We start from the raw sequence: 19,070 nt of genomic DNA, 5'->3' as shown, positions 1-19,070 counted from the left end.
GGGATGAGTGATGATCAGCATTCAGCTGTGCCAGGGCAGCCTTGGGATACAGTCTTCATTTTATAGGGTAAGAAAAAAGAAGACCCAGAGGGTTGGGTCTTGAATGACTTGCCCAAGAATGTGTATCTTTTTAGCACCAGAAGAAAACAGGTTACACCTTCTGACTCACAGACTGCCACATCATGCCTATACAACATAAAAGGCCACACCATAGTAAATAAAATAAAAGGAACCATAAGCATTATCTCCTCCCTCCTCTTTTGTATTTTTTATGCTTCTATGTGGACTGGATTTTTCACAAAACACACACCAGACTGGAATAGCAGAAGATTTATCTTTACCAGATAAATTCACCCAAGGAGTATCTTTTAGGAGAAAGAGTATAAAAAAGAGTTTAGAAGAAAGAATATGTGTTCGAAAATTAAAAGGATTTTGTGTTTATTTTTAGATTCAGTTATTTTTGAAAAATAAACTATTGTATCCATTATTTCTATGGATTCAGCCTGACATGACTGCACCTGTCCCAAATTGTAATTGTCATTATTGTCCCCAAATAAGCCTAGGTTTTCCTGTGTACATTCCCAGAAAACTATAAGTAGACAAAACCATTAGAGTGGGATATGCAGTTTTACAAGAAGACCTGGCTCAGGGATATGCCTGGGTCGCTGATATCAGCTTAAGATAAACTAGATACATTCCAGACAGGAAGAAGCCATTTTTATTCCAAATGTCATTTTTATGGAAATATATATACCCTTCTTTCTCACTCAAATTATAGAGATGCAACTGCTTTTTCTGCTACCCATGACTATACTTCCATCAATTAAGTCCCCACACAACTGAGTCTTCTGTCACTGTCCTGGGTGGTGAGATTCAGCATTGATGGGTAAGACCAGCAGGTGAAGATCAAGAGTGAGGCAGAGGGGAGGGCCTGGGAAAGGAGTGGGCCCTGCCTTGGGTGGAGGGGGCAGCACCTGGCAGAAGCCCTTCCTCCTCCCGCCAACACCTCATGCCTGCATCAGTGGGCCTGGGCCACTTCATTTAAACAAACTAAAGTCTCACAGCCTAGAGTGGCATCAAAACTATCTTATCACCTGTCTCTGCTATCAGAATGAAAGCTGCACTGAGCAGATGCAAAGCTGAATTCTAAAATGAGAAATATTTGCCTCCCAAACATCTATTAAGAACTGCTTAAGAGGCCGAGGATTTAGCTCAGTGGTTCCCGAGTTTGATCCCTGGTACCAAAAAAAAAAGAAAGAACTGCTTAGGATCTATATGCAGGTGTCTCAACATTTAGTCAACTGCCAGCCATCCAACAAATTCTTGCTACAAGGAAGCTGGGGTCCTTTCTTTCTTTTTTTTCTCTTTTCTTTTCTTTTCTTTCTTTTTTCCTTCTCTCTCTCTCTCTCTCTCTCTTTCCTTTTTTTTAAAGACATGGTCCTGCCTAATTGCCCAGGCTAGCTTTGACCTTGGAACCCTCCTGCACCAGCCTCCCAAGTAGGTGAGATTATAGGCATGTGCCACTTTTATCACATTATTAATGGAAATGTTGAGTTCTTTCAACTCACAATAAATTCTTATGAGTCCATCTTAATTCCCAATCTGCCATGACTGGGGATAAAGCATTAACTATGAGAGAATGATCCCTTATTTAGTGGAGCTTCTAATGTAACAGGGAAAACATTAAATACAAAAACTGATTAAAGCTGTCAAAAAGCAAGCATGCTTGGGCCGGGGATTTAGCTGAGTGGTTTCACCGCCTGCTGTGCAAGCGCAAGGACCCAAGTTCGATCCCCAGTACCAAAAAAAAAAAAAGAAAGAAAGCAAGCATGCTTGAAACATAGAGTTGAAGGACCTACTGTTTTAGGACAGATGTATAGATGCTTTCTTCAGCATTCAGATCTTGAGGGCTCTGCTAACAGACCCTACCAGGGACAGGGGCTTGCTCTGGCCTGAGGCCCCTACCTCTGTATTTACACCTACACTGGCTTCACCCTCTCCTATTCCCAAGAGACTGGAGTGAAGAACGGTTTCCTTTCCAAACCTGTTCCCACACCCTTGCCTCTGGGCAATTCTAGGTTTCCAGCACTTTCTGATCCTTTCTAGACCACTGTACTGTATCTCCTTGGGGAGCTTCTTTTCTTTTTTAAAATTCTATAGTTCCAGACTGCTACAGCTGTGTATAAACAAAAACAAAGAATCCCTTTAAGGTTTTTTCCTTTTTTTCTAAACATGTCTCCTAAGGGAAAGGGGAAGGGAGAATTCCCCCGCACGGTACAGCTCAGACTCTTGATAAATACAAGCCAGACATTGAAAAACAATTACAATTTACAAACTATGGTATTTGTTTGGTATGAAACTTTGTTTAAAATTATAATGTTCATTGTGGCTAGGAGAACTAAGAACTGTTCCTGTGTAATAATCACCAGGAACTTGGGAAGAATTTCCCTGCTCCTATTATGCAAAGCTTCGTGCTAAAATACACTGGCAGCTTTGGGACCAGAGCAAGGTCTGAGCAAGATGATCTTGACATCAAAGGCGATGCACCTCTGCACGGACACCATATCCAGGGCTGTCCTTGGCATCAGAAGAGAGGGCACTGTCTGGCAAACCCACACTCCAGCCTAACACTTTCACCCCTGCGGATCTCTCCTATCCCCAAAAAGCTTCGATTTGAGAGGAAAAAACAAAAAAGGCATTAATGTTGTTCTGAACATTACATCATTTCAGGCACTTAGAACCTTAGTAAGGTCATGCTAAGGGTCAGTGTTTCTAGTACTTTTCAAATAGTAACTTTTAAATTCAATTGAGACGCTAGTGGCACATTTTTGTAACCTTTATAAATTATACCATTTTCTAAAATAGTACTGGGGATTGAACCCAGAGCCTTTGTACTAAGTTTTAGCTCATGCCTGTTTTGTTTTGTTTTGAGACAGGCTCTCACTCAGTCATTAAGATGCCCAGGCTGGGCTCAAACTTGTGATTTTCCTGCCCAACCCCCCAGAGTTCTGGAACTGCAGGCATGCATTACCACGCCACAAAACCTTTTTGAATTGTGCCTTTCCAACTCCAGGCTTTAATAGATATAATAATATTAGTAGTAATAGCAGCAGTTAACATTTCAATAGTTCCTGGGACATGGTGAGACCCATTTTACAGGCCAGGACATTGATGCTAAAGGATCAAAGTTACAAAGCCCAAGGACACCTGGCTAATAAATTGTGAAAAGAAGGCTGAAGGCCAAGCAGTCTGGCCCTGCAGTCTGGTATCCTAACAACTGGGTTCTGGTCGCTCTCAGCTAGATCCTGAGCTTAAAAAATATCTTAGACAAAATTTAAGCATGCCAAAGTTCCTCCTTGTACACAGAAACACCAGTACGTCATGCAGTCATGCACCTTCACTGGGATTTACTCTAAGTGTGACTAGGAGCATATTCACAACCACGAGGTCCAAACTGGCCAGGTCAGTGGCAGATAGAGCTGCCCACACCCTACAGACAAGATATGTGATTCTTCAGGATGGCACCCTTTGCAGACACCTGCTAAAAGTTTGAAGGCGATAAATCAAAGCCGTTCTGAAATGGTGAGAGAGCACTCAAGGACAAATAAATAACCTGGGACCACTTCGGCCAAGTGACTTTCTGGTTCCAGATCCTGTTTTTCACATTGTCAGAGGAAGAAACATACAAAAGGTACAATTGAAGTTTTGCATCACTTTTCCATCCCAGCAAGTTTGGACAATTCTACAAGTAAAGAGAGTTCATGTAGACTCCACTTGGTAGGGTTAGTTAGCTTCTTAACTAGTCCTCTTAACAGTTCAGGTTAGTACTAATTTTGTCCTACTTTACTACATGATGACAAATGGTAATTCAATATTGGATATAAAATCCTTCACTGCTTAATAATTATCATACCTTCTTTTAAATATTAGATTTCTTTTTTTTTCCTTTCTCTTTTCTTTCCAGTGCTGGGAAATAAACCCAGGGCCTTGCGCATACACCTATAGCCCCAAAGATTTCTTTGTATAGGTTCCATTCTCACTATACAATCCTAGCCATCCAGTTGACTAGGATTCAGCAGAAGACTGTAAATCTGCTCATGTCACACTTACTTACAGGCAAAAACTTTCTTTGCATTTTACAGTTTCATTTTACTCTTTCGCATTTTACTCTTTTTTCAGGTTTGAAAAGTTCAAAGAGAGTAAATGTTAAAAGAGAAAAATCAGAAATAAAACAAATACAAAAGGGAGAAATAAATGATTTACAGAAAATAGATGGAAAACATTGACTTTTAGCTTCCCCCTAAACAATCAGGCACTTGATATCCTTAATAAATCAATGTAAGGCGTAAGCTCAGAGTTATTACTATAACTGATAGTGGTAATTTTAAATGTAATTGACAGCACTGTTTTCTTAGGATGTTCTTGTCAGTGCCTCGAGGTTCCCAAGGGGAAAGCGCTATAATCCCTGCCGGGTAGCTGCCTTTAGCTGACTTGGAACATTTTAAAAGTAGATTCTCAACAATGCAGCGATGCTTTTCAAATTTGCTTGTCTCGAGAGGTGGCCAAAACACAGACCACGGCAAAACCTGCCACATCTAACCGGCCAAGTAAGCCAGGAAGGGCAGAAAGAACCTTTGGTGTCAAGAAGTCCTGATCATTTCACTGCAGGTGCACTCCTGGTTCAAGCCAAGGGACAAACGAGACAGGCAGAGGTCTGTGCCAGTCTCCCCCTGCCCACGCCCTCTGTTCCTTCCAGCACAGTGTTACCGGAGTAAGCAGCACTCAGGTATTTCATGTTGATTTGTCAGAATTTTTGGCCTCTTTCCTCCTGACTTCACTTTCCTGGGGGATTTTTGTTTTGAGGATCTACTTCCCTCCCTAAACCTGCAGGTGCGCTCCTCACACCTTTTCTAGGACAGTGATCCTCAACTTAGGGGAGGCAGAAGGTGAGGGTCACAATCAAGATGGCTTCCGTCCAGGCAGCCCCCCGGTTAGGCACGTGGTCTGAAGTGCTCGGAACAGAGTGCCTACCCTTCAGTAGACAACCTCTGCAGCACGCCTCACGCTCCCCTGACCATGGGTTTCTGCACTTCAGTGGTCTTCTGTCAGCAAGCCCTAAGTTAAGATTTAAAATGTCTGTTTTCTCTGTTCTGTGGAGATTCGGACTATCAGGAAGACAAGTTAATAATCTTAATTCCACCTGACATGCTCCCTAGTTTGGATAAGACAGGAAACGCATTTCAGGCAGACTGGGAGTAAGGAGAAGGAGTTAGGGACTGCTTCTTTCAGGTGTCCTCAAAGTCACTTCTGTGACACAAGCAGGGGGCTGAGTGTGGGAAGCCAGCGTGGAGCACTCCAGGCAGGAAGAACAGTGTGCACACCTCTCAACATTCTGATGCACCTTCATAAAACACAGTCCACTTGTGTCCTAATTGTATCAGGGGCTATACTCCGGTAGGTACTAATTTAATCAGTGGATTAGGGTACCCTATTTGACAACAGCACCATATTCCTGCAATATAAAATGGGTATCTTACATGAGATATAACCCAGGGCAACTCGTGGCAAGGTTCAAGAACTGGTTAGCTGATGGGATATCATCTTTGGGGGACCTCTAGGTTTTTTACAAATTGTACATGTCGGCAGCTAGCCCAACAAATGGGACTCACATTCCAGGGGACCTGAATAGGTGTATCTTAGGGTCATTGTCCCAGGGCCGAGGGTACAGTTCAGTGTAGGTACTGGGTTGGTGTTAGGGTTTGTGTTTAGATGTCCCCTCAAACCCTCATGCAGTCATGGGTGGGGCTTCTTCAGAGGTGGCTGGATCTAGAGTGATGTTAAAATTGATTCATGCTGCAATGCTAAGCTCAAGGGGACTAGGATTGAGACTGTCAGTGCTACCCACCCCAAGTATTCTGGGTAAGATAAATGGGGCAGAAAGAAGCCATTAAGATCCTTTATTGCTTTTATTGTCTTCCACTGTCATGAACTGTTGCCCCTCTACCATGTGCCAAAAATGCCACCCTGCCTTGGAACCGGCCGATTATGGACTGAAACCTCTACAAACTGTAAGCAAAATAAACTTTTCTCTCTTTAACTTTTGAGTGTTGAGTATTTTGTCTCAGGAACAAGAGAAGAGTAACTAAGACAGAATTTGGTATCAGAGAAGTGGGGTTGTCGCTGTGACTATACCTGACCATGAAGGGCATATGGGAAGAGTTTGGAAAGGTTTGGAGATGCCTGCTAAAAAAGTAGCCTGGAACACCTTAGGCTATACTTGATAGAAGATTCTGGTCAGAGGTCAGAAGACCAGAAAGCTGGTAAAAATTCTGCTGGTAAAGACTGGGCTCAGGAGGTTTCTGCTGAGAAGGACTGCATTGGTTGTCAGACTCCAGACAATGTGTGTTATACCTTGGCAGAAAGTTTGTCTGCATTTCGCTGGTGTTCAGGGACTTTGCCTGACTGAGACTGAGATTAAGGGTGGCAGACTAATCTTGAAGAAGAAATTTCAAGGCAGTCTAATGTTGAGGCTGTGGCATGGCTGCTATTGGGGGCTTTTAGCCAGTTCTATGTTGAAAATCAGGAAGGCAGCAGAATGATTTAAAACGTTGTGTGTTTGGATAGAAAGGAAGCACCAGTAAAGCTGTGGACTACAAAAATAGAGCAGAAGACATCTTTATTGCAGAGAAGGAATGGGAGAATAGAAAAGATGGCCTGAGGGCACCACAAGAAGCAGCAAGTCTCCACCCTTTGCAGCCTCTAAATAACAAAAGTGAAAGGCTTTGTTTTGAGAAGAGATCCCCAGAGCACCATGTTCCAGAGTTGAAGCAGCCTACAGAAGTTCCTTGGGAATTGGTTTGTAGGCACTGGACCCCTATAGACAAGAGAGAAGGCCTGGCTACTGCTCCAGCTGGCACTAGACCTTGGCACCATCCACATGGTGCTAGTTTAGGGTGTATGTAGAATGGGAGAGTTGGGGGCTCAGGAAGGCTCCATCTAGATTCCAAAAGGCCTGGGAGGCAGGCAGGGTGCTTGTGAGAGGGCACTGTTGGAGCTGTGAGTGTGAAGCCAAAGGTTCAGTGGAGACCCTAGAAGTTTAGAGAGGCCAGGAACACTGATCATCTGAGGAAAACTTTGAGGAGGGAGAGGAGCCAGCCCAAGAGAGAGACCATGGGAGCTACAACCACCAGCAGTGCTGTAGGGGTGGAGCCACCCAAGCCCTTTGGAGTTCACATCTTGCCAAAGATTGCAGAAAAAAGCTGTTACGATCTCTTGTTTTTTGCTGTCTTATGTCGCCATGAACTATTGTCCCTCTGCCATGTGTCACCCTTCCTTGGAGCCAGCTGATTATAGACAGAAACATCCATAAACTGTGAGCTAAATAAACCCTTCCTCCCTTTAACTTTGGGTATCCAGTATTTTGTCTCAGGAATGAGAGAAAAGTAACTAAGATAATTGGTGTGCTTTAGGGCCTGGGTTCCATCCCCAGCACTGACACAGAGGGGAGGGAGGGAGAGAGGAAGGGAGGGAGGGGAGGAGAGGGAAAGAGAAAGGGAGGGAGGGAGGGAGAGAGATGTGCCTACTTAGAGAAGTCATTTGCACAAAATACAACTATTAGCACTCTGTAGCATTTAAGGTTAAATAAGAACTTTGGGTTCTGTTTATTTAAGAAAAATTAGACTTGAGAATTTTTTTCAAATATCTTACTGGAATCACATTTAAGATTTTTTTAAAAATCTAAATACCAGTGCCTGCCTCACAAGTTCAAAGTCCTGAGTTCAATCCCTGGTACCAAAAAAAAAAAAAAAAAAAAGTAAAAATCTAAATATAAAAGTCAGAAGTGCATAGTGTCTGATTTGGGTATTGTGTTGTTTATGTTGTTGTTATTGTTGTTTTAATGATTCAGATGAAGAATCACTGCAGATAACCAATAAAATTATCCAAACCAACCAGAAAGAGCAGAACAGGGTCTTAAACATAACTTGAAGTTTTTCATCACAGATTTAGAGTTTGACAATAAAATCCTGTGTCATTTATTGTGGCACCTCTGTTACCTAGGCATTTAAATGCTTTCATTAGTTGTGTTGCCTGTGGTCCCAGCTACTCAAGAGGCTCGGGTGAGAGGATTTCTTGAGCCCAAAAGTTCAAGGCCAGCCTAGGCAATGTAGGGAAACCTCATCTCAATTAATCAATTAATCAATTAATCTATCAATCAACCGATCAACCAATGCTTTCATTTTGCTTATGTAAAGGGTCCTATGATTTGAACTTTGATCAGACATGGTCAACTTCATTATTTAACAGTAAGAAGGAGGGCTACCCTACGTGATATGTCTCTTCCCTGGGGCCTGATGAAGAGGTACTGAACTTCAGAGCACAAAGGAAAAAACTGACTCCATAAACAACACAACAGAGTATGTAAGTTAGGTTGGCACCTGTTTGCTTCTGATAAGCATTTAGATGTCAAACCTGAGTCACCATCATTAAATTTAACATTTCATTGAATACAACACAACTTTATAAAACACTAGTTATAAAAGATGACATTAAAGCAGAGAAGAAAAATTTATAAAAAACATCTAGATGCTGAACATCCACAGTTATTCTCAACATTTTTCTAATGTTTTTCTCCCCCTTTGGAGCCAAAAGCATGATGTCACACTCATTGTGGCCTGGATTGGGACATCTGCTGCAGCTCCAATGGCCTCCAGATGCCTTGCCTCACCCACGACTGAAACTCATCTGTCCTGCTGGGTAAGGAGGGTTGCGTCCTGTCTCACCCATCCAGACTCCAAGCTCCCAGGGATTGCTAATGTCTTAGCCAGCAACTCTCTGTGCCACTGCAAGGGACAAAAAATGAAAAACCTATTCACCTCTCCTGTCTCACTTCTCTATACCACTTTCATTCCTTTTGCCTACACATAAATATGTACTTCCTTGTCCTTTAAAAATAAACATACAAACAAAACCAACAAAATTCCTTTGACTCTCTCCTCCTCTTCCTTCTTAGAAGCGAAGACTCTGCTACATCAACTTCTGCCAGATTTAAACACCCTTCTCTCTCTTGAAATATAGAGGATACCCTTTCTGGTATAGTACTCTGTCTTCGTTACTTCTCATCGCTGAGACACAATGTCCAACATCCAAAGTTAGAGAGGGAAAGCTCACAGTTTGGAGAGGTTGCAGTCCATAATTGGCTGGCTCCAAGGCAGGGTAGCACATGGCAAAGGGACCTCACAGAGGAGAAACAGTTCATGGTGGGCAGAAGGTAGCAAAAGCAAGGAGACCTTAACAGCCTCTTTCTGCCCCTTTTATCTTATCCAAGTAATACTCAACCCTTAATCCTAGCACCCTTGATCCTAGCATTGCAGCATAAATCAGTCACACACTCTAGATCCAGCCACCTCTGAAAAAGCCCCAACCATGACCGCATGAGGCTTCGGAGGGCATCTAGACACAGCCGTAACATTCTCCTGCTTCTCTCGCTGCCTTTCTACTTCCCCCAGGGTCACAATGTGCAGGGAAGACCGTTCCCACCAAAGTCTGATGTTCTGTGCATGGCCCACACCACCATATGTATCAGTCCTGGCTCTTGTTCTCATTTTTGTGTCCGTGACTTTGGGGTTTCCAGAGTCCTAGTCTATTGGAGCCTTTTCTCATTCTACAAGCACACCTTGGGAAATCTCACTTCTTCCCTATGATTAATTAATGCAAACTCATCCCCAGTGACTCTCAGAAATGCATCTTTTCCCTGTGTCTTCCTCCTGAGCATATCACATGCTTAAGCCTCTATCAGGATGCCTAGTGATCTGCCACCAGGATGCCCAGTAAAATCTCCACAAATTCTATTACTTTTTTCTTTGCTTTTGCCACTTAATTTCACTGTCTACATTACCCATCTAGTTTACAAGACACCCATTCACCAGCCCTTATTTCATGAATGCAAAAAAAACACAACACTTGGTTCTTTTTGAACCAGACTTGTACCACAATCCCACTTCTCATAGGTGTACTAGATTCCCAACTAGCACAGGGCCCACAGCTTTGCAGCATCATGCTACTGCTACTGTCCTCCAAAGCTTCCCTTTACCTTATTTATGTTATTTAAAGCCGGGATGAAATGCAGTATAGCACAGGAAACACTGTTCTGCTGACTCAATCAACATAAACTATCTAAGTATGAGCTGCTGTGGGAAATCCTGAGACCATGGGCTTGTTGTAGTGGGCACTGCTTAACTCCACATGTGCAGTTCTCGGGAGCTAAAGGATGCATCACACCCCCCCGTGGTGCCACTGGCCACCAGCCTTCCCCTCTCCACCCTGTGCCTTTCTTTACTGTCCCCGCAGGCTCTCCATTGGTCTAGCATCTGCGGCCTCCTTCTTGACTAACTCCCTAGGTGTGGCTGTCTGCTGCAGGATAAATGTGATAAGAGGCAGTACAGCTTTTGGTTACCTTTCTCTGGCTGACAAGTCATCAACCAGGTCGGTACGAATTTTGACAGCACTCAGCTGGGCCCTGCCACCTTTGCTTTCAATACAGCCAAGCAAGAGGAAGAGGGGCCAAGGGAGCTCAGGCTTGTTCAGTACTGCTTGGGGGGGGTAGAAGTCAGCTTTCCTGCTTCCAGGGCATAACACCTGATTCCCACAACTGAAAAGAGAGGGCTATTTTTGCAAAGTTTCTGAGGATTCAGTCTATGGCCAGCTAGCTCCAAGGTGGGAACACCATGGGGGAAAGCATGGCAGAGCAAAGCTGCTTACCCTCTGGGGGCAGCAGGCAGAGCCAGGCAAGAGCACAAGCAAGAGCTGTTTTCTCCACAGCTGTGGCCCCTCTCCTAGCAGCACATTCAGCTACGGATACCAGTGGGCAACCCAGTGACGAACGTCACATCCTCAAGATACAACCGCCTTTCCAGGGGTCTCCCAATTAGGGCAAGGGAGCAATGAAGATAAATTGGCACAAGGGACGATTCAAAGCCAGTGAGTTACACGTCAGTAATAAAAAATTCCATTTCAAAGGTCAAAGCAACCTCTGAGGGTGAGACTAAAAGATAAAAAGTCGAGCAGAAAGAACTGAAGGAAGCCTATTTCTTGAACAAGATGAAATTTTTATTAGCTGGATATTTTTTTCTTAAACCTACATTGAAGTCATTTTCCCATTTCCCAAGAGTTCTGTATTATTTGGAGAACAAGGACAAGGTTTCTACACAAAGAAAATGCCTTTAAATTAAATGTTTAGTTTTTCACATTGGACATACTGGGTTTGTTGTTGTTTGCAGTGCTGTGGATGGAACCCAGGACCTCTCAGAAGGCAGGCAAAATGCTCTATCACTGAGCTCCAGCCCCACGCCTACATGTCTGCATTTAAGACTTTTAGGAGAATCCTCAATCATCCAAACAGTTCTAAGTTTATAAATTCTTCTAATGTAATCCATATGTTTTTTTAATTGTTTTATTTATAGTCACAAAGTTCATCTAAGTCTCCATCTCTCCACTCCTAGAAATTCTAGGAACACCACGTTTCTTTCTTTAGAAAAAAAAATGTAGAGCCAGATGGTGGTGTGGCCTATGCCTGTAATCCCAGCACTCTGAGAGGCTGAGGGGGAGGATTACAAATTTGACCCTCACCTGGGCAATTTAGCAACTAGGCAAGATCCTGTCTCAAAATTTTAAAAAATTTTTTTTAATAAAATGGGCTAAGGATGTACCTCAATGCCAAAGCCCAAGGTTCAATCCCCAGTACTGCAATCAATTGATCAATAGATCGATCAATGTACATATTTATGTGATACAGTGTGATAATTCAATACATGTATACAATGTGTAATGATCAAATCAAAGCAATCATCTGTTGCATCGCTTTAAACATTTATAATTCATCTTGGAAATTTTTTAGTGCATCTAGTTCTTCATAAAATATATAATAAATTGTGAACCACAGTAACCTTCCTGTGTTGTAGAACATTAGAACTCCTATGCAATTGTATTTTGGTGTACTTATCCAACCTTCCTCTCCCTCCTCCCGAGTAATAACCTGACAACCTATCGTGACCACTATTCTACTCCATTTCAAGGAAGTCAACTTTTATTAGATTCCACAAGTGAGTGAGATTATGGTAGTTTTCTGTGCCTGGTTTATTTCATTCAGCGTAATGTCCTCAGCTCTATCCATGTTGCTTCAAATGACAGGAATTCATTCATTTTCGTAGCTAATATTCCATTGTGGTTATATGCCACACTGTCTTTATCCATTCACCTGCCTACAGATGGTGTCTCAGTTGATTCCCTATCTTGGATATTGAAGAACATCACAGTCTTAACCAGTAATTATGATTTGAAAAGTATAACCTAATGTTACCGGGACAGAGTGGAATCAACTCAAATTAACCACACATTACTGCTTGTGATCACAGAACAGACTCCCTAAAAAGACTGTGTTCATTACTAGAAATTTACAGTTTGCAAATTCAAATTCTAAAAGATTTTCTTTACTAAAATATACAAGATAAAGAGTGACATTTCCTAAAGGCAATAACCTTTAATGATGTTAATTTTGAAAATACTATTTCTTTATAGTTGAAATTAAATTAAAATTAGGGTGATAGTTTTGCATTTTTCTAAACTTAAAATCCTGATTTACCATGATCAATCTTTTAAAAATAGTTGTTTTCCTATCTTTGAGGAAAATATTTTCAATATTCAGATTAAAAGTTTTTAAAACATGTAACAGTGAAAATTCAAGGAAATAATAATACTATTATCATTTACTAAGCCCTTTCACTGTTTATAATGCTAAATATGTTGTTTACATTTCTTCCATGTTATGGTGACAATGCATAAACATTTAATTGTGGCTTAACAAAAATTATTGATGCTGCTGTTAGGGAGAAATGCACCCAGTCTTCACTCACCTTACCTTTCAAAGGTTGATCTGAGATCCAGGCATAGTGATACACTCCTGTAATCCCAGCACTTGGGAGGCTCAGGTTAGGAGGATTGCTGTGTGTCTGAGCCCAGCTTAGGCTACACAGTGAGTTCAATTCCAACCTGAACTACATAGTGAGATCTTGTCTCCAAAACAAAACAAAACAAAAAAAACCCTTTCTCTCAGGATTTGTATCTTAGGGAGGTCAGTGGTGGCCCTTCGTGAAATTGCTTCCATAAAAATATAACCCTGTGTCAAGGATTTTTAGCTTAAAACAGTGACGGGCCCATTTTTATAAGCTTTCCACCTACTCTCAGCTTTTATACCATTTCTCTAATAGTGGACACAGACTGAAGGTACTGCACTATAGAAATATGTAAGGTTGGACTTGGACATTTTTGCTATTCCATTTCTTAAAATGTATTTACTACTAATATTTAAGCAGTAGGAATTTCATTTTTGACATCTATATTTTCTTGAAAAATATGGCAAGATCATGAACATGCCTAAATTGTCATAGGGCATCAGTCAGCTAAATGGGTGTTTAAAGAGAGTAGCACCTAATGGAAGTAGCATGCACTTCCAAAGTAGTGAACAGAACTGAAAAGATGCTGTCAGCATGGTTGGGAGGAGCCTTCCAGTACGTGTAAAAATAAAGCCACAGAGACACGTTACCTGGATGGGTCTGTCTTCATCACACGCCCACTGTCCCCACACACACTCCAAGTCGAGGCCAGTGGTTCTCCTTCATTCTATTCACAAACTGGTTTTCCATGCATGCTACATCCCTCAAATTACCACAGGTTACTGGAGGTATCTGAGTTTGTAACTCTCGCCCTTAATTTGTCAACATGACAATAACAGCTAAAACTCTATAGCACTTACCAGGACTAGGCAGTTCTCCAAATATTTAAAATGCATGAACTCCATCTTCACAATAACCAGTAGGGTGAGCACCATCAGAATCTTCATTTTACAGATTATGAAATCAGATACCAAGTGGAGAAGTAGGATGAGGCAACACATATTTGATGTGTGGTGGCACCTTACTCACAGGCACGCATCTGGCTCAGAGCCCGAGCAGCCAACCATTCACCTTTACTTTTACACATACTGGAAGGCTCCTTCCAACTAGGCTGACAGTGTCTTTTCAGTTCTGTTCATTACCTTTGGAAGTGTATGCTACTTCCATTAGGTGCCCCTCTCTTCTTTAAATACCTAGGAAGCAAAATTTAGGTCAAAATCACATGTTTAGTGGCATTTAACTTTGTGGCACTTGATTAGACACGCTGCCCTTTCTCGAAGGCTTTTCTGCTATCTGCTAGAAAACTGCCACTACAAGATGACAAATGGATGGGTCTGAGTTGGAAGGCACTTCTATAGCTGTCCTGCACAGCCCCAGGTAATGGCACCAGGTCCAATAATTGGCCCTTTTAGTTTTACAGTAAGAGTTATTGATATTTCCATACATACAAAATTAAAAAATGCTTTGTAACAATGAAAAGCTACAGACCATACATGTCATTTTCTATGCAACCTGAAGTTTGCATTACCAAGCTACCTCCTTACTTCATAATTAGGATTGACAAATCTATAGTGAAGATGGTCTTAAACATTATCTCCAAATTTCAGGGATAGGCCATTTTGTCTGCCCAAGAATAAACTGGAAACACTGAAAGCAGTTCTGTATTCCACAAACATTACACAATCTGTAAAACCTTTATCATGGATCAGGAAAGCCCCTGGATCTGAACAATCTTTCAGTATTAATCCTTTTTCCTCTTATGGCATAATGTTTGCAAATTAGGATAAAAGTTACTTTTCTAATTCTCTAGTTATCTAATAAATGTTATTTAACTTAATCTAAATATCAATTTATATGGATTTTTGCAGTTTAATTATACAGTATACTTAATCCCCATATTAAAGAGAATGAGGTAGGATTTGAACTCAGGTGTGTTTGACTCCTAAATTCTGATTTATTTTACCACACCATAATGCCTCCTAGATGCCAATTAGTCTAAGTAGCTGCCCAGCAAGTACTTAAAAGTACTGAGCTTTCCCGGACCAGTTTCCAGCCTGTTTTGGGGACAAATAGTGTCCCGGGTGCTGACAGCAAAGACATCATGCTCCTAGGAGGCACATGCCAGCACATAATCAATCAGAACCACATTCTGAAATTAGATTCTTTCCAAGTGGAGTAGTCACAGCCTGACCCAATTAGGAGTCCAAAGGATTTGGGAGAAGAGGATGGGAAAAAATTTAAAGCCTACTGCAAGAAAATTACTGGAGAAGAATGAAGATGAGAATTCTCAATGGTAGGTTGTGGAAAGCGTTGGAAAGAACTGCACTCAGAACAAATATATTTATGTCACATCATGGTTCATGTTTTTCAGTCTAACAGCCCAGAACCATGAAGTTGTTTGTAAAGTGAAAAACCCCTTCCAAAGTAGACAAGCAGGGAGAGCAACAGGAACCTTAAGTTAGAAGAAACTCAGTCCCAGCTGAGAAGCAATGGAGCACGGCTGGATGGGATCTGAGGGAATATGTGCACTTACAGGACTGTAGTCTGCCGTGATACCTGAGGGATGTGGTCCAGCATCAAGTGCATGCAGCGAATGGTGCTCTTAAAGCAAAGGCACCAGCTGGGGCAGAGCAGCATCGGCAGGCACCAGTTGGCCAGGAGGAAGCAGGTGGTTCAAAAGAGCAGTTTGGGCTCCATCGCTCCATCCAATGCTGCAGAGGCAAAGCCACTGCAGACAGGATAGCAGCAGCTGTGTGGTGCAGATGACAGGGGCCGGGCTGGGCTGAGCCAGCCTTGGGAGCAGTGTCTGAAAGCAGATCCCAGGGAAAAGGCCCCCCGACCAATCCAGGAGGAGTAAGATCACATTACAGGGCTGAGGGCACTATAGCTCTAGGAGGCACTAGACTCCCAGGGACAGACAGGATGAAAAGCTTGTGAGTGCAAAAGCCTCTTTCGGCGGTAGAATGCAAATAAAAACTTCTCCAAAGTTGCTTTCACTGCATGTTTTCTGTGAGCCTCAGTCTCAGCCTGAAGCTGTCCTTTTGAAGCTCACACTAAGTATTTATTGAATCCATGCAGAATCACTTTTCTTTTTATCTACTAATGTTACCAGATGTTAAAGGGCAGGCAGTTCTAATTAGTTCATCTAGACACACATATTCCTTCCTTCTAAACCATGCTCTGAAAAACATGGTTTCACTTCTTGCTAGACTCTACTTCTAAACTCAATACATTTCACTCATGTAAGATTGAAAACAGCTACTTTTGATTTCCTTCAATATTTAATGTTTAAGATCATTTGCTCACATACTTGATCAGGCAATAACTAATGGACAAACTTGTGTGAGAACCTGAATAACCAGGTGCTGGCTAGAGACTGCTGTGCGTCTGCAGGCTCCCCTGGCCGCAGTTCCTGAAGTGAGCAACCCCTTTTGGGAAAATGTATGTGCACAGCCAAACAATAAAATGCATATTGCAGTTAAAACATCCACTTTTTAATTATTCTGAAAGCAGGTGTTAAAAATTGTTTTTAAAGGTTTTTAAAATTCTTTTAAAAAATAAAACAGAAAAATTTAAAATATCCTAGATGACTAGATTGAGAGACCAATCCAATGAGTGGGGAGAATTTTGTCAAATTTTATCAATCTTAGGAGTAAAAATAAATTTGTCCTTTTTGCAGTAATTTTTCAGTCTCTTTACATCCTGCTGTAGGTGAATACTGCCCTCTTTTGGCAAAATGTTCATTTATAAGTGTGGTATTCATTGGATTAAAATACAAGAAGATTTGGAGAAGCAAGAATGATTTGGTGAACAAGAATGATTTCAAAATAAACTTTTAGGTATGCCTGCCATTGCTCATATCTTTTATTGCCTAAGTATACCAATAATTAAAAAAAAGCACATTTTTCTCCTTTCAATTCTACTTAGAGTTATTATGCTCTTGCCGATGTCTGATTTGGAAAAGGACAAACATCTTTCCATTTTAGAGACCTAAAATGATGTTGAATTAAAAAAAAAAATCTGATTAGCAACTGAGAACAAGGCTAAGAACAAGGCACCAACCATCATACCATGACTGGGCCTGCTAATAACTGGTGTCCTCCTGAATCGTGCTTCAGTGCAGCTCTCTGAGAAGTGTGCTAAATAAGACATTAAAGACACTAGTAAAATATGCACAAGCATCCAAAAAACAAAGTGAAATGGGAATCCCTTGAGGTTAAGTATATACCCAAGGTTGGTTCAGCTTGACTGCTTTACCAAGTGAAATGAACTTCAGAGGCTGGTAGCAAGGTACAGAGAAAAGGCCCCTTCCTAAGTGGTAAGTGTTAACTGGAAAATCTCCTATTTAAAGCCACAGCTCTATCTTAAGGATAAACTAGAAATAATCCCCACCCCATCTCCCAATTGTCTACCACTCTCTTCACCGGAGAGAATGAAAAAAACCAAAATTGCCTATTTCAAAACCTCCCTGAGAAGGCAAGGAATAACATTGCCCAGGAAGTGTGCTATCTTCAAAGTAGCATTCAAACTGATTTTCAGACCACTCTACCTCTCTAGTCTAGATGATCTTAAAGTAAGGATTTGAAGAGGTCATGGCTGGGCAACAACTCAGGCAGCTAATAAAATTCCCACAAAATACCAAAGAAAGTTATAAATGCCAGCAAAACACACAAAATACAAAAGACAGTTATACATGCCAGCCAATAGAAACAACAAGAAGAGAAGCCTCAGAGTTCAGATACTGAAATTTAGTAATTTAGTAAGACCCTGTCTAAATATAAAAACAGGCCAATCTGAAAAAGCAGAAGTAGAAATGAAAATAGAACAGATAGTAAAACTCAATGTAAGGGATCAACAGCACATTTAGAGCAATTTTTTAAAAAAATTAGTAATCAGAAGATTAATCTGAAAAAATTATCTAAAATTCAATGCTTAGGAAGAAAAAGTCGAGACATTATTTATAAAAAAAACAAAAGTGGCAAAGAATGTCCAGAACTGATGAAAAAGACCAACTCACACAGCTACAAGTATCAGGGAGGGAAAATGAAAATAAATTCACACCTAAACCCATTATATGAAACTATAAAGGATTAACTATGTCAAGACAAAACCTTTAAAGCAAAGATAAGAGATGAACGTCAAAATAATAGCTGTTAGCTGATTCAACAGCTACAATACAAGCCAGAACATAAAGAAATCTTAACTCCTTTAGAGAAAATATTGTCATTCTAAAACTGTATAGCCAATAGACATTTTTTTAAAAACCAAAGCAAAACAAAATTACTGAGACAAAACTAAGAGTTAGCAACCTACAGTCTTTCCCTCAAAGAAATTCAAAAGGATGTACTATAGGGAAAAGGAAATTGGAATGATTTGAGGAAGGAATAAGGAGCAAACCACAAGTGTAAATTGGAGGAAATCTAATTAAGCATTGGTTAATTACAATGTGGCTCAAATATTAGAATTAAAACACATGATATATTCACATATAATTCTGAGGTAATGATTTCAGAGTTAGAGTGGTGTAAAGTGCCTTGTTATCTCTAAGGAGGCTAGAGTAACTAAACTGATAAATTACGTGAATGCATTAGAATGTAATCACCCAGAGCAGATTTTTTAAAAAGTAACTTCAAAAATGGTAAAATTACAGCAAAAAGCAAGGTCACAATGAACATTTCCCCAAGAAGGGAGGGATTAAATGACATCAGGAAAGGACACCCAAATTCTGGTAATGCTAATAGTTGAACCTACCAGTAGGTACACATACCTACATGTGTCCTGAATTACTGTTTTTATACTTCAAATATATTTTATAAATACTCTTCATATCTACTGAAATATTTTATTAAAGTAAGATTTTTAGCTGGCATGGTAGTACATGCCTATAATCTCAGGGAGGGATTGGGCTGATGCAGGAGTATCTCAAGTCCAAACCGAGCCTGGCCAACCTAGGGACTTCGTGAGACACTCTCTCAAATATAAAAGGGCTGAGGATATACCTCAGTGCAAAAGCCTTAGATTCAGTCCTCTGCACCACCAAAATAATAATAGTAATAATAAAATCTCTGTACTCCTCAGAGGTAGCAAAAATCAAAAGGAAGTAAGATGTCCACACAGACATGT

At 41.0% G+C, this 19,070-nt stretch overlaps 1 protein-coding gene across 1 annotated transcript in view; it reads right to left on the bottom strand.

Annotated features, from left to right (window-relative positions):
• The window catches only part of Pxdnl (peroxidasin like), a 479,241-nt gene extending 460,259 nt beyond the window's left edge, over nt 1–18,982 (bottom strand). The window contains 1 exon segment of the mRNA XM_087185725.1: nt 15,481–18,982. Within this exon segment, the coding sequence (XP_087041851.1) occupies nt 15,481–15,644 (164 nt within the window). The 5' untranslated portion in view covers nt 15,645–18,982.
• Nucleotides 18,983–19,070: the final 88 nt, after the last annotated feature.

The sequence above is a fragment of the Heterocephalus glaber genome, unplaced genomic scaffold, assembly GCF_053883595.1.
Source record: "Heterocephalus glaber isolate CG9 unplaced genomic scaffold, H.glaber_assembly_v1.0 deba00000281, whole genome shotgun sequence".
Lineage (NCBI taxonomy): Eukaryota > Metazoa > Chordata > Mammalia > Rodentia > Bathyergidae > Heterocephalus > Heterocephalus glaber.
Note: the sequence above shows the minus strand (reverse complement) of the source record. Positions and strands in the feature narration are given on the sequence as shown.